Source organism: Pogonomyrmex barbatus, unplaced genomic scaffold, assembly GCF_055798465.1.
Source record: "Pogonomyrmex barbatus isolate J1 unplaced genomic scaffold, ASM5579846v1 scaffold3, whole genome shotgun sequence".
In the NCBI taxonomy this organism is placed as follows: Eukaryota; Metazoa; Arthropoda; class Insecta; order Hymenoptera; family Formicidae; genus Pogonomyrmex; species Pogonomyrmex barbatus.
The window spans coordinates 12,140,255-12,156,714 of record NW_028297127.1 but is presented as its reverse complement, the minus strand read 5'-3'; the positions used below and the strand labels follow the sequence as shown (position 1 = coordinate 12,156,714).

General features: G+C 33.4%; 1 protein-coding gene across 2 annotated transcripts in view; it reads right to left on the bottom strand.

The window, feature by feature from the left end:
* The window catches only part of fng (Fringe glycosyltransferase), a 91,762-nt gene that overhangs the window by 70,067 nt on the left and 5,235 nt on the right, over positions 1-16,460 (bottom strand). For both annotated transcript variants that reach the window (XM_011631899.3, XM_011631898.3), the window contains exons 3-4: positions 11,880-11,928; positions 8,132-8,234 (exon numbers count right to left, since the gene is read on the bottom strand). In XM_011631899.3, coding sequence (XP_011630201.2) covers positions 8,132-8,234; positions 11,880-11,928 — 152 coding nt within the window. The remainder of the gene's footprint in view (positions 1-8,131; positions 8,235-11,879; positions 11,929-16,460) is intronic.

The following is a 16,460-nucleotide window of genomic DNA, read 5'->3' as shown; positions in this document are numbered from 1 at the left end:
AGTATATTACAAAAACTCAGAAATGAGAAAAATTTGATAAAGATCAACTTGTCAAAATTATTTATATTTCTTATTGAAATTTGGAATCAACAGTTGGCAAAAGATTAACAATAAAACGTTTATATTAAAATATCACGTAATAGTTTTCTTAAATATTTAAATGAACATATATTTCTATAAATATCGCACGGTCGAAAGTGACCATATCATACCAATCGCTAGTGTTCATAGTTTTTCAAAGCAATCCTTCCAAGGATATGCATCTACTATTCGCACACGAGACTTGCCTTTTCTTGCCGATCCCTAATGCGATCTCATCCGAGTCTACGCGCGCGGAATTACAAGACTTGAAAATTACTAGAAGGCTGCACCTCCTGGGAGAGGATCAATCGCCATCGCCGAGTAATAATCCAGTAGCAAAATCGTGCTTGATGCACGCACGCATTAACCGCGATTTTCTATGGAACAAGTCGATCATTTCCATAACGATGCACGACGATCGTACTCCGATTAATTTTATTGGAGTTACGCAACGACAAATCTAGTCAATTGCTACGACTACGGTTCAACGATCGAACGTTAAATAAATCAATTGTGCACTGTGAGACGAACGGTCGATTCGGTTAAATGATCGATGGTGATACTGACACTTAAGCCGTTCACGCATGCATAAAATAACGTCGCGATGTGCGACGTTTCGATATGACTCATAAAAAAGATTTAATCGTGGGGCAAGCACATTATCACTTGTCAATATGAATAATTTAAGTCAACAAGTTTCGCGTTCGTTCGATATTATCTCTTCTGCGAAGACAGAAAAGTCTAAATGTCAAGGTCCAGATAGAAAATATTAAAAGTAAAATCTGGTTTTACGGAGATATATCTCTTACTTTTCCACTTTATAAATAAATTATGTTTATATTCTATATACAATATTGTGAAAACATATTATATATTGCATTGAAAAAAAAAACACGTGTTCACCAAAACCCGAGAAAAAGAAGATGAATGAAATTCTTGAATTCACGTTTCGAAAAATATGCGGAGACATCTAGGATATATCTACCTGCCACTACAAGATACATCCGTTTAAGACGAGATTAGTCTATATGATCATCTATAAAACGAATAATTCTTCGTTTTAGCAATTCATTCCCGGACTAAAGCAGCATGTCGATAAGAATTAAAGGAAATGAGATTTGACAACTTAAATCTTATATCGCTAGGGATTAAAATTGAGATCAAATATGACAGGTACGTAGATGGATATATACTACATTAAACATATATATCGAATAAATTAAATATAAATCGCAATGAGACAATATCTCTCAAAACCATCGTAAATTTATAATATAATATATTCTGAAAATAATAACTATAATTAAAAATCTAGATAAAAAAATAAATAATAATTCTAAATAATCTAAGTTGGTCAATAATATCGCATAAAATTAAAAAAAAAAAAAAATTTTTGTTTATAAAAGTAAAAAGTGAAAAATTAAAAGATTAAAATAAAATTTACACATTATAAAATTAATTATTAGCGCTTTTTTTTAAATAAATTAATAAAATATATGTCACCATTATTTATTTATTATAGTTTTATTTTACTTCTTTTATTTTTCATTATTTATCTAGGCTACGTTCCAACACCTTCTTTCCGAGAAAAATTTTATTCGGTAGGTCTTCGATAACAAGGGACCAATCAAAAACGTTTGTAAGATTCTGGAATCAGGTAAAGTACGACATAAATAAAATTTTCCTCGAAAATGAGCGTTTTGAAATGTAGCCCTAAGCGATAGATCCAAAAATTTAATAATTATAATGCATATTTGCTAGTAAAATTATCAAAATAATGTTAGTAATATATTACTTTTGTATGATATTCTATTAATATTTTCAATTTTCCTGGCGATTTTATGTATGAAATGCTTGATGGAAAATCCAAAGTATGATAAATCTTTACTAGATTTAAAGACAATTTCTCTTTCGTGGAAATCATTCCATCATCATTTATCATTTTTTATCAAGCTTAAGACATCTGTATAATGTCTGTTTCTTACGTTTACGAATTTATTCTATGAATTTTAGATGACTATCTCATAACTAGTTCTGCCATATAAAAAAATATATCCAATCGTTATATATAAATAATAAATACGAACAAATAATATTTCATCGAACTGTCCAATTATTGCAATTACACATGTATATTATATTACCAAATCTCCAATTTCAGCATAAACATCACGTTGTAAATTATATTATAAATTCCTTTAATACTTAAACAAAAGAAAATTTCTAAAGATCGGTACGATGAAAATGCCCCAGGTACCATTTATCATGTCAAGGTGTTGAGAAATCTGGACGCACGAACGTGACGCATGTAGGGCGAAGCGCTCGCGGGATAGAATCACGGTAAGAAACGGTGAACGGTAAAGAACCAAAAAAAAAAAAAAAGAAAGAGAGAGAGAGAGAGAGAGAGAGAGAGAGAGAGAGAGAGAGAGAAGAAGAGAAGGGAGAGGCGCAAGGCGGTCCTTCCGACATCTCTAAACGCTTATTACGCGGCATTACCGGCAGCCCTGTATATGTATAATACGCGGTCACGCGACGTTAAGCATTGCGAGAACTCCACGTCCAGGAGCGGTGCAGGTTTTTTGCCCTGGTGCGCTGTGCGCGCTCGTGGCGCTGGATAATTGTATCCAAGGATATCCGCCGTAATTACGAGAGAGACCATCCGACGCGGTGTGGCGCTCGAAAGAGCGAAGTAGTGCGAAAAAAGCGGAAGAGTTTTCCCTTCTAATCTGCCGCGCGTATTAAAGTCGATGCGCCCGAGCAGAGATTGACGTGCGCGAATGCGGACTCGCACACGCGCCAACATTTTGTACGTACATGTACAAGACGCGGTACAAGAGACGCGGTTTAAAGCTAGTCGATCGCATAAATCGTCGATCTTAATTAAGAAACTACATGTAAAGTAGATCGTATGAGCTACGCGCTTGAGCGCGTTCCTTGAACGTTAATTATTTTTAATTGTTAAACGTTATACTGTTTTTTAATTGTTATCGTGTTAAACAAAAATTGCAACATTAGGATATGATACGTATGTTAAAAATAAAAAATTTTGTTCAATTTCTAACGGAAAATATTTTTCTTCCTGAATAGAATTCGTCTGTTTCAGGTCGCTTTGCACAAATATTTAATGTTGTTTTAATGTTGTTTCAAGAGATTAAGGTACCGATAATATCTTACATTCAGATATGAAACTTCTCGGAAAAATATACAATATTATTTGAACGTGATAGGTGATATCGTTATGTAAACTGTCGGAACTGTGATAAGATGACCTGAACCGCATTCCTTATCTTATAGAAGTCCTTTCGTCAAATAAAACAGTTACATTACTCGCAAGCATCGTGTAATTCTAAGTTGCATTATAAATTTATTTCGTGATTAAACAATAAGAACATTAAAGTCAAAATATCGCAATAAACTAAAAAAAATTTAGTATCTTTAGAAATTATAAAGATAAATAAAATAATAATTGACAAGTAAAAATTTCGATGAAACTATTTCTGGACAAATATTTGTTTTTAAAAATTCCATCGGTATCTCGACATAAAGTTCTCTAAATTTGCACCATGATTGTTCTTTATCAACGCTAAGGATCTAAATGGCTATGTGTGTAAAATACCTGTATAATTGGATGAAGCAAGGTGTGAAATTGTCGGCGATAATTTAAACGGATGAGAAGTCGTAACACGTTCAGCAGTGAAACACTGAAATTCCACGCCTCGAAAAGAAACACATATTATCTCAGCCAAGCTAAATCTCGCGCAGTTACAGAATCTATCTAAAAACATTGATGATATCTGAGCGCTTCATAATTGTTAATGTACCGTTTCTTTTTTAAAAAAATTTAAAGTAATAAGTAGTATATCTTGAAATTTCAAAAGATGTATATACTCCTCTTCTTAAAATCTTCTAAATATGTTTCATAAAAATATTTGTGAAAAGATTTAGAACATAAGTTTTTATTAAAAAAATTATTAACTTAAGATTATTAATATATATATTCCTGAAACATTTACTTTTATAATACTTTCGTGATTATTATATTCATGCAAGGTTTATGCAAAAGAGGAAAAAAAGTAAATTTAAGCTAAAAGGACAACGGAGATAGATTTTCCGTAAAAACAGAGATAGTTAAAGACGGAAAGAGCAATAAGAAACCAGGCCCGCATGTGACATTTGAGACACTTTTTCTCTTTCTCCGGCTATCTCCTGTCGTCCTCTCGATGCCCTCTCGAAAGGCTTCAGTTGGTAAGGAGGAAAAGAAAGAGATTGAATCGTCTCCTGGCCAGCTGGTACCACTTCCCTTCGTCTTTAATCTCTCCCCGTCTGTTTCGTCTTCACGACACGAGGACGAGCTCGATGAGAGACAACTCATCCTCCTTCCCTTTCTTCTCCTCCTCTTTCTCCTCATCGTTTTCGTACCGCAGAATCGTGGCATATTGTAGACTTTCTGAAAGAGCACTTTCTGAAAGGAATGGTTCTCTCTCTCTCTCTCTCTCTCTCTCTCTCTCTCTCTCTCTCTCTCTCTCTCTCTCTCTCTCCCCCTCTCCCTCTCTGCGAACCACCTGAAGTGGCCTAAGAGAATCACGAAGAATGCGTATACATTCACGAAAGATATTATCTGCTTTAAAAAAAAATATTCCTATTCGATTTTCAGCAAATTGTGTAAATACATCGCACTGCTAACACAACGCAAAATATTACATAAAATGTCCTTATACTTCTAGAAATTACATAAAAAACGCATCGTGAATAATAGACGTATAAAAGCAAGAATGTTAATTAAACAGCAAGTAATTAAAACTTTGCCACGGTATACAAAGACTCTTTGTCAAGAATTCAGTATAGGCAATTTCCCATAACAATCTGTCGTCGGTACTTGAACCGTGTGTTTAAGTAGGCAGTGAAGCAAGTAAACTAGTAGAGGAAGCGTACGGTAGTGTATGACTACGAAACAAAATCGAAGACAAGAACTTCTGTTTTACAAACGCGGAAGAGCATATGCATCGTATCATAATAAATCAAATAAAGCGCATACACGCGGGAATATAACCGACATACTTTTTACATCAGAACAAAGAATGATTACATAAAGCTGCACATTTGCAAAACTGTCCATACACTTCTGGTGATACCAAGTGTCTAATATGTATAATGCAAAAGTTTCATGCAAAAAACAAACGGTACTTACATACAATATACTTTACAAAATTTTTCATACATTTGAGAAAGAATAATCAAAACGACAATATATGGAGAGATGATACTGCACCTCCCTCCCCTTTCCTTTCCTGCTTCAGTAGATAAATCCTAAAAAGATTTTTTTTCTCAAAATAAGAGGAAACGCCGACAGAGATTCGACCACATTAATTGGTTTGCGACGGATTCATCCGTGACGGCAATAGGCCATTAAATGTGTTTTTCTAGGCGCTACCACTTCACGTAGAGATAATATTTTGACGATATGGGACAAATGTGCGTGTGCTACGTGTACGTACGTGGAACCACGTACGTTAGTCGGCGTTTAGGCCACCTTATGCAAACACGGAATTTTCGATGGTCAAGTCGCAGTAATAACACTTTCGTGCGCAAACAACGCGGAAGTCGATAGTTACCGAAGTTTGCCGTGCGTGGTCGCGTTTAAACTGGTTTTTTTTTTGTCGTTCATCGGCTGCCGCTTTCCCTACTTGAAAAATGCACCTATGTAAATCCATTAACGTCTCTTTATACGCCGAGATTGTTTAGAGTGAGCGCGATACGTGCGTCAGTTACATTCGGCTCGAGAGAAAAGAAAATAAAAGCACGCTCGTAAAGCTTCAGGCTCGAATTTAAGCTCGAGCCGGGAAAATGGAAAATCGGATATATATCGCAAATGGCACTCTGAAATATATATCCAAATCCTTTACGAATTTTCCGAAAGAAAAAAAGAAATAGCTTAAACGATGAAAGAATTCTTAAAATTTATGTTTAAATAATAGAATACAAAATCACAAAATCAAAATTAAAAATATCCTCTCCCCAAAAAAAAAGAAGAAATATCATCTTAATATTTCATAAAAATATTTTATATTTGATAATCTTAAATGACATTAAGCCGTTATAACTTCTTAAAATATTATTGATTTTACGTTTTTATAGTTTCGTCAAGCTCAGAATAAAACTTTTAATAGCTTGACGACTTCTCCGACTCGAGAGAGGAAGACGGCCAATTAATCTAAATTTCTCGATCTCGTTCCTAGATAAAATGCCTACGACAGTATCACGTATTAATCTACCAGGAAGAAATATTTAATACCACCTCGCGTCAAGGATGTGTCATCTACCTATCTATCTACTCGACTATCCACTCGGCTAATCCGCCACATAATCTCCACGTAATCATGTAGAATTGTCAATATTTCGTTTGATGTGTCTGTAAAGGAATCCAACGTACTATCGTACGCATTGTGTGCCGAGTATATATGGTTCGCGAGCATAGAATCGGATACGTCTTATCGGACGGATATCGACGTACGACCGAATAGCGGATCGGTAATGGAGACCTGGACGTCTGTTCGAAGAAAAGAGATACACGTCTGGCACCGAATAACCTCGACGTCGGATATAAAGCCTGTCCTCGCCAGTGATATTTATTTGTCCGGATGGCGATACACTGGGTGTCCTTGCGCTTCGTGGCTTATCGGATCACTCGATGTGTCCGAGATCGGATAATTGTTCCGAGAACGGATCGCGACAATATTGTTCCTTCCCATGCGAGACAATTGCGTAGATAATTATTACAGCGCCGAATGTAGAATACGAGTGAAATAAAGTGCAAAAATGGATGCGAGAGAAATTTCGCTACGTATCGCTAGTCTTCATTTTCAGTCTCAAGAAAAGTCGGGTTACTTGCCGAAAGAAAAATCATTTAACTACTATCCAATATCTTACACAGATAGCATATTTCTACTTTATTACAATATATAAGAATAAATTAAATTCACTTTAAGAAAATAGTGCATTATTTTGTCATTGTTATTTACAACTTTAAAACGACAATTAAAAACAAAATTTTATTCTAAAAAAATTCAATTCTCAGATTTTAATTAAGTACTTTATATATATTCTATATTGATAAATATTGTATATAATATTTATTAATAAAATAACTTGATATATTCACATTTTAAAAATAGATTAATTATTCAAAATATTACATTTTTTTAATCTAATTGGTCAATCAAGCATTTTTTGAAATCTACATATATGACGTAAAAATATATGGATTTCAGATTATAATCAAATATTAAAACAGCATAGATCATATCACAAATAGAACCATGCCAATTAGTTTGTAAGAATGATCCATAACTCTTTACTATTCTGACGCGGAAACATAAATCGCCGACCATTACCTCGCCATTGGCGAAGGAAATATAAATGTGTGCGCCTACTTACAAAGTGATAATAATCGCGCTCCATGTAAATGGCTAGGCTTTTGCCTAAGGCAAGCGTCAACATGACCTTTGCCAAAAAAAGTAGAAACGTATTAATTTATAAACATTTGCACACTTAGACGCGTAGATTGAATAAAGCCAAGAAACTTTAAGCGAATACTAAATTTTAACAAATAGAGTGTACCGATGATGTAAGAATATGTAAAAGATCAACCTCTTCGACGACAGCATACAACATTAATTAATCCAATAATTTGCAAATAACAAGAGAAAAGAGACATTTTAAAAATACCATCACAAAAATACTGTGTTGGAAGAACTCTCTTATACGATTAAACTTTAATGTACTGATAGTAAAAACTTTAATCCTTGAACAATATCAGTGTCACATATTAAGATTTAATGTAGATACATTTTCAATTAAATTAATAAAATAAATTATTAACGTAATATATTTAATTTTGGCAAAATCAATAAAAAATTGATATTACTTATTAAAGTATTTACTATGTGTAATTAGTGAAATTAATAATTTCTATAAATTTTAATACATTTTTAACGCGTTAAAATTTGATAACGTATTTGCTAAATTTCTCAAGATTGAAAATATTACTCACTTTCGGCCACTATCGAGAAATCTGTCGAATTCCACGGACATCTTGCAACAAAGGGCCCGCCGATTGTGCGAAGACGAGCACTTGGTGTTGATCATGTGGCCGTCTGAAAGCAAAAGGAAGGAGCTGAATGTAGGGTGGGCGTGCAATTAATTAAGAGGTTAATAATCATCCTGGTGAGTCGCTGCTACGGCAGTCTAATTAATTTAGGCTGATGGTTCTCGCTTCTTCAGGAGCGGGAACCATCCTTTTGAGAAGAGGATACATTGCGATGATACGCGCACATATATATCTTCACCATACAATCAAATCTGGCGTAATTATTAATCGTAAAGATAATTTAAACTGTACGTGGAAAAAAAATTTGAAATGAAAATTATCAGACTGCGATATCTATTATATATCCGCACAGTTTCGTGTGTGTGTCTCAACAGTAATAATAAATATCATAAAGTACAAATAGTGAATGTTAAATAATAAGGTATAAACTTCGATAACATGTAGCAACGTACCAATGTATTAAGAAATTTAATTTTTATACATATAATTTAGAATTTAATTATTTAAAAAGTTTGCGCGCGCGCGCGCGCGCGCGTGTGTGTGTGTGTGTGTGTGTGTGTGTGTGTGTGTGTTTGTATTGTGTATATATTTGAAATAAATAATATGCACACAAAATAATCATTAATTTTGTTACAATAAAAATGCAAATATATATCGTTAAAACAAACACACTTTGTTCGAAAACATAATTTGGAGAGAAGCAACCAGATATTATATAATCAATCAAATTACTTCATATAATTGGTATTTTTCGAGATATCATCATGCGAGATCTCTTGTGGTCGGCGTCCACACCTGGATAAATCGCGAAGGATGGATCGAGTTTGAGTCAGGTAGAAACGGTAATGAGAAACGGCCGGTGCGGAGGTGCAAACCGGTGCAGAGCGCGTGGTGAGGTCAAATGTCGGACGGTGCCCGAGGGTTCGCGTGCTCATCCCTTCTCCTGCGACCTTCCGCACCCGATATTATCCACCTCAGGACCCGCGTCCACCCACGCTCCAGCCTCCGCTCGTGACTAATGCATGGCTCGAGTTATGAGTGTAACATGAAATAATGTCGAATTTATTATAAGGGGCGCCCGTGTGCGCGCGCGCGCGCGCGCCACGATCCACGCCAGTCAAAAGTCATCTTTTTGCACACGAAGTATCTTCGACCGTTGCCACACGCATTCATCATTTCAACGAATCCCCGATACCATTTTGTCTCGCGTGCGAAAGGATCCCATGATCGCGATGCTTTCCCTCCGCAATTTCTTTCGTTTCCTTTCTTGTCCGTTCGGACGAGAGTGACAAGATGACTGAAATAACGCGAATGAGAACTTGCTTTTCACCTCGTCCATTGCATGTTCTTCACGTTCCCGATGCATCTTTCCATTCTCTCTTGACCGTTTCTCATCATCCGCTTTCTCCGCCTGCTTGTCATCTGCATCCGCGCCTGAGGGAGCAATTGGGCTGCACTCCATAGTAGGTTGGCAATGATATTACCAGTCAAAATTCGCCGTTGCCGTCATTATCCAAGTATCACAAACCCGTCGCTAGCTTACGAATACAAATTACAAAAAAAAAAATTCATTTCGATAATATTTTAATATGAATTTTATTAATTTTAATATGAATTTTTTATAACAGAAAAGAAAACAACTCTCGAGATAACATTTAAATAAATTTCAATAAAAATATATATTAAAATTCAAAATCAATTAATTAAAAGGCTACTTTATACATTTTAATATGATCAATTGATTCGCGAAAAAGGAGCATCAGCAAAAACTAGAAATAAAAACTGAAACTGTAATTAATTCGAACGAAGTTTTATGTTTTACTTCATAAAATTAATTTTAATCTATTTTAATAATCAAAACATGATAATCTACTTAATATAAGATTATAAATATCGTATATTTATTCCAAGAACGCTCTAAATGGTGACGCTCTAAATTTTCGCATATAGAGAATCTATCGACGCGATAGATTAATCTATCGATCACTGCGGGGATTCGTGCAATGTACTTACGTGCGAAGTTCGCAAACCGGTCGTTCTAACATGTATATAGAATACCGTAATACCTATCGAGCAACTCGCAACACGTGCCCTCTCCTCGACATCGATTTCTCTTTATTGGACACACGGTGTCTCGATTAGCAGATAATTATCCAGTACTATGTGTTAATATATTGGCGCTGTAATATTAATGAAACGATAAGATTCTCGACTAAGATGGCAAAAACAAGATCAACGGAAGTAGATAATAACTTTTACATCTTTCTCGTTTCGAAATAATAATAAAATTATTATACACATGGGACAAATCCAGAAGATTAGAAAAATAATCAATATTTCTACATATTATATTTATCCGACCAAAGTATTTTAGTTTTATTTAAAAGGGGTTATTTCCAGTTTTATTAAAAAGGGGAAATGCAACAGCATAGCATTTAGCTAGCTATTTAAGTTTAATAAACTTAAAACAAAAAATTAATTTAGTTTATATAGTTTAAAAAAATTAACAATTGCAATTTATAAATATTAACAGATAAAATAATAAAACGGATAAAAGTGATATTACATTTTTTTTCGTTTTTTTTTTTTCTATGCTTTCGATTTTAACAAAAAATATCCCAAGCAATTGTCCAAATAAATCGCACCTTAACGGATGACCCAAACGCAGACATAACTAAACTTTCGAAATGATTGACGAGCAACTCGGCTCCTACGACGAACGAGCCGAGCTCCTGCACACGCGCTCGTTTCGCCAGCAATTATCGCATAAACGAGGACGGCCATTAAGATCCGCTGTCGTAATTATCCGTGCCTTGTCTTGACACGACGAATATACGTACATCGCCCGAGTTTCTTTTTTAATAGAGCCATTTGTACGGAAACCGTTTACGGTCTCGTACATCGACAGGTGTTCTCATGACCTCGAGATTGTTGGTCGACAAGACAACATCCATTTATTGCTTGTGTATCCCTTTTTTTTTTTATAAAATTGCAACCGACGGAACCATAATACATAATATGTGTAAAAATATGAGATTATGACCGGAAAAAGACCGGAAAAAATCGACAAATTGACTGCGAAAAAGAGACATTTCTAAAGCAATAAATAAACAAAAAAATTTTGATGCAAACACATCACAATCGATTGTGTCACAATAGTAATTTAAATATCAATATAATAGTTTATTTATTGTTTTCACTGTTAAAGTTATTTCTGCTTTGCAATAAATATATTCTTCATTTTATCTTGCGTGCTATAGTTCAAATGCCAGAAATAATCGCAAGCAAAATATAATTCTAAATTGATCTTAATGTCATTTTATCTATCTTATTATGATGTCGTAATTCTAGCAGAACCAAAAATGAATTTATAATTTAGCAAACCATGATGATTTTATGTTTTAACATAAATATCACACTAAAAAATAATCTTCCAATTTAATCATTATTCCATTTATACTATACTTTATTTTTGTTCAATTTATTATTGAAATACTAAATTATAAATACAAATCAAAGATTAATCATTTACTTATTAAATTTTTAAATTAAAAATAAAATTTTTATAAACGCAAGATAAAATAGCAAATAGCTAAATGAGATTAATACTGATATAATAAGACAATTAGAAACTCTTTTTTTTTTTGGTTGTGCAAAAATTAACTACAATAAAGTATTGACAAATACTCACTGGTTTGATTTTGGAAATATGGATCATCTCTATCGGTGAAGAACCAAGTCTGCAAATAAAAACAAAAGGGAAAAATCATTACATTTTGATTACATATACGCGGCTCTTTCGATTATATCCGATGCGGCGCAATAATCACGCTATGGCACGTACATACATGCATGATTGTTTACCACCAAACAATACGCATCACGTATCGACCATAAATTTCAGTCCCTTTCTTATCCCTTTAAAACGGATCGTTGTATATACGATAGTTATATGCAATAAATCTTATAACCTTAAAGCACTTTGCGCCACTACGGTATACTTCTCGCATTTTGTATTCGCGAAATAACGAAATCATAATGAGTTCTGAAAACTGAACAGGAAATGAAAACGAGTCCTCAAAAAAAAAAAAAAGATCAGGCGTAAATGTTGCTATAAAGCATATCGATGTTCATGTTTTAAAATTTAAAAATCATAAGGAAATCTTAACTCGCTTCGTCACAAAATATGATTTTTACAAGTAAAAAAAATTACTTAAAAATATATATTTTTAAAAATATATATTTCATATACAAATTTTTTTACATATACAAATATTTTCTAGTTGCAAATTGCAAAATGTTAAACGTTACATCATAAATTGAAACGTCATTGAAAGAAAACTAATAATATAATTTATAACTACAATATTTTTTTGTCTTTTTTGCTATTAGTCGCTGTTCAAAGTAAAAGTCCGAGAAAGCAGATACGGAAGTGTGATAAAGTATCATACTTTCAATTAAAGACTATTCACGGTTCTCATGTATTTCGTCGCGCTGGAAAATTTATTTCAGAGCACCGCGAGCTGAGACTTCCCATTTGTATCTGTCACATCCTTCCGTAGCAGTTGCATCTGGACTCGAACGTATCGCAGCATCGTTACGTTACGATCGGCGTACACTGCACGTGTTAAAGTCACTTATTTTTAGTTCTCAAGAGTAATTCCCTTCAGGAAGTGAACGAGCAAGAACGACCGAAGGAGATGGTGCTCCAGACGTCACATGCATTGTCCCGATGATTTTCACGTCTATTAAGTTGGCACAGCCATTTCAGCAAAATTGAATGCGACTTATATAAAAATTGCTATTTTTTTGCTAATCAATTACTCTATTTCTCATTTTTTGCTCCGGTCGATTCGATAAAAACAATGGATTTAAGACTAGCGTAAGATGAAAGATAGCGCGATAGTCATAAAGAAAAGAAGCAGGAAAAACAAATATGTATTTTATATTTTTGCAGTGCTATTTTTTGCTAATTAATTATTCTATTTTCGATTTTTTTGCTCCAGCAATTCGCTAAAATCAATAGCTGCGTTAACTATCATTAGCTATTGTTAGCTAAAATTAATGTTAGCATAGCCATAAAAAAGGAAATTAAAAGAGTATGTATCGTTATTAATTTCCTGTTTTTTTTTTTGTACGGCCGTACTAACTTTAATCTTAAGCTAACACAACTATTGGTTTTAGCGAATTGGCTAGAGCAAAAAAATCGGAAATAGAGCAATCTTATCGCGCCAGTTCTATAAGTTGCTAAAAAAAAAAAAAAAAGAAAAAAAAATCCTGCAAAACAAAACGCACAATGTTAAACAAAACATTTTTGCTGCGTCTTATATTACACTTTCTTCGCTAAAATAGTGTCCGCTAAAATATAACGGGATTTATTAAAGAAATCAAAAAGATGTAACTCATGAGATTCTCAATGCGCTTGTATTATCCCTAGGTATCAGAGCATTGATTCAATGTTTCAGAATCATCGAACGATAAATATGGGCACCACCCACCAAAATCATATGATGATGATAAAGGAGAAAGGGATCGATTGCAACGAGTTCGATGTTCAAATTATTTCTTACAACAGTATGTTAACAAAATTTCACGTGCGTTAGAGAATTTCGATAATTACAGCGTAATATTTCGAAAATTTACATTCGTGCGATATTCGTTCATCGAACGCATATTGCACGTGCCAATGTTCGCATTTTATATCATTGATTAAAACAGACTTAGATCACTTATTTCGAATATATCGCACAATGCATTATACAAATAGCGCGTTATTTAATCAATCGGCGTAGTCTCTGAGCGCAAATTTAATCGACTGCATGTATCAGGATTATACAAGCTTTAAAAACAAAATCAAATGAATTGCAGCCGCGTCGATAAATTCGTCGGCATGTCTTGAATATAGCCATAACGGATATCCGTGGCATAACGTGACAAACGTAAAAATAGCACGTGCAAAAAGGCGCTACAATTGCAACACGTTTTATCTGAGCCATGCGTAGAGAGAGAGAGAGAGAGAGAGAGAGAGAGAGAGAGAGAGAGACTCGTCAGCATTCCCAGAAAGAACATGAATATCCGGCAACGAATGAATGTCGAGTACAAAAATAAGAGACGGGTGTATCGCAATGACGTCAGTGGCACCGGCGTCACATTACATCGACATAATTGCATTAATCCCGCACGTACTTAAAAGAGCCGTCGTTAAGCCGATCTTGAAGCTCTTCCCGGAAATTCGTTGAGTCTCCCCGAGTACTGGTTATCTTGTTCGCGATATTCGTTTGTGAATGTGTCAAGAGCGTAGAATCGTATTAAGACTCATTCGTTACGTCTAATTAAGCGAGACAAATTTGTCTTAAAAAGAGAAAAAAAATTTAGCAATCCTACCTACGCGAAATAAATATCATCTCTTATCAATTCCTAAAAAAAAAAAAAAAATCATAAAAATATATTATGAATTTATTTAAAAAACTAACTTATTAAAAGATTAATTCAATAATCAAGAATATAATAATAAAATACGTAAATTTTAACTAAGTACAAGATAAAAATTTCAAACAAGTATCCAATAAAAAACTTAATTAAACATGCCATTAATATCTCAAATAGATGATTTAAAACCTTAATGGAATATAAATGAATAAAGAATCGTATATATCGTATACATACATACATTTTCGCTATAAAAAGATAGTAAACGGAAGATTTTTCAAAATTTTAATTTTCTGATCAATCCTGTTTGATCTAAGGTTTACATAATTTTCAATTATGAGAAGCTGGATAAATATTTTTCGATGATGATGCATCAGTATCGCGTTGAGGGTCAATTGGAAATCGCAGCCCCAATAATTCACTGTATATAAGAGCAATGAAAATTAAGAGGAAATAATTAACCAAAGCAGTGAGGTCTCATCGACGCGCCGCACAGGATTGTATCGGATCTTTTAAGATTTGCTTAAATAACTAATCGATAAGTAATCGACCAATTATCCGAAGCCAGTTCCGATGGGTCGGTCTTCGTCGATTGAGGGGTTGCTGTATCAGCCGAGTCATTCTAAGTAACGACACCAGACTTTGACCCGCGATCGACCCTCGAGATTTCGAAGGGTTCTCTTTTTATGAATCACGAAAATTTGTACCTAACCAATGTGTATCCACACCTCCTTAATGACACAATAATCGAACGGCATGACTGTCAAGTTTAAAAGACGACTTCGTTGAATTTTGGGTCCTAATAAGAGCTTTATAAGTTTGTTCAAAAAAGTTTAGAAAAAAAATATCCTCACAAAGTATAAAATTACCGAAATTTGATTGACAAGATTCTAAAGGAGAAATTATTTGTGAATCATGTGCTTTTTGCGTGTAATTAAGAAAATTTATTTATTTTGTCATAATATATTTCTTTTTATTGTACTTTAATAGACTTTTTCGACATTTTATTTGTTAAGATATTTAATAATAAATATTGATAAATTATAACAAATAACTGCTCTAGATATTTTGCTCTTAAATGTCTGAAGAACAATCTAAATAAACCGTACAATATTAATTATTTCATCCTATTATATGCCACATAAAATACTGAGTATAAGAACAAGGAAAGAAGTAGCTGGAGAGATGTATAAATATGGCCATTAAAAGACTATTAATAGCGTCATAAGGTCGAAGGAAGAAAGACAAATATATAGGAACTGTGCCAACGATCAATGCACAATCAATGTTCCTCCTCAGTGGAGCGCATTATTAAAACGCATTGCCTGTAATATACGACGTATTAATAACCAAAACATTGCGACCTCTGTCGCTCACCTCTATCCAATTTAGAAGAGAAATTTAACACCTCAACAACGAGTTGTAATATTATAGTTTTATTTCTTTTTTAAAAGCAAAAAGATTTTTTTTTCTTCAGAAGATTCACAGAAAGAAAAATCTTAAAATATATGTTCAAAAATATTGATTAATGATAGAAAAAAAGATTACACTGAATCAAAAACAAAAGACTACAGAATTTTACATTTTTCTAGATATTATTTCACGAAGAAATTTTACGAATACTTACAAAAACTATTCTTACATGTTTAAAACCTGCAAATGATTTTAAATTTCACACAGATGATTAGGTTTCTATTTATTATTATTCTTACTGAAATAATTATCAATCTGGAATAATTAATAAGTTATTTTTTTAATTTGACAAACATTAGATAACAATTTTAATTTGAAAAATGGATCAAATACAGTTTAAAACGCATATAAATTTTACAAATTACAAAAA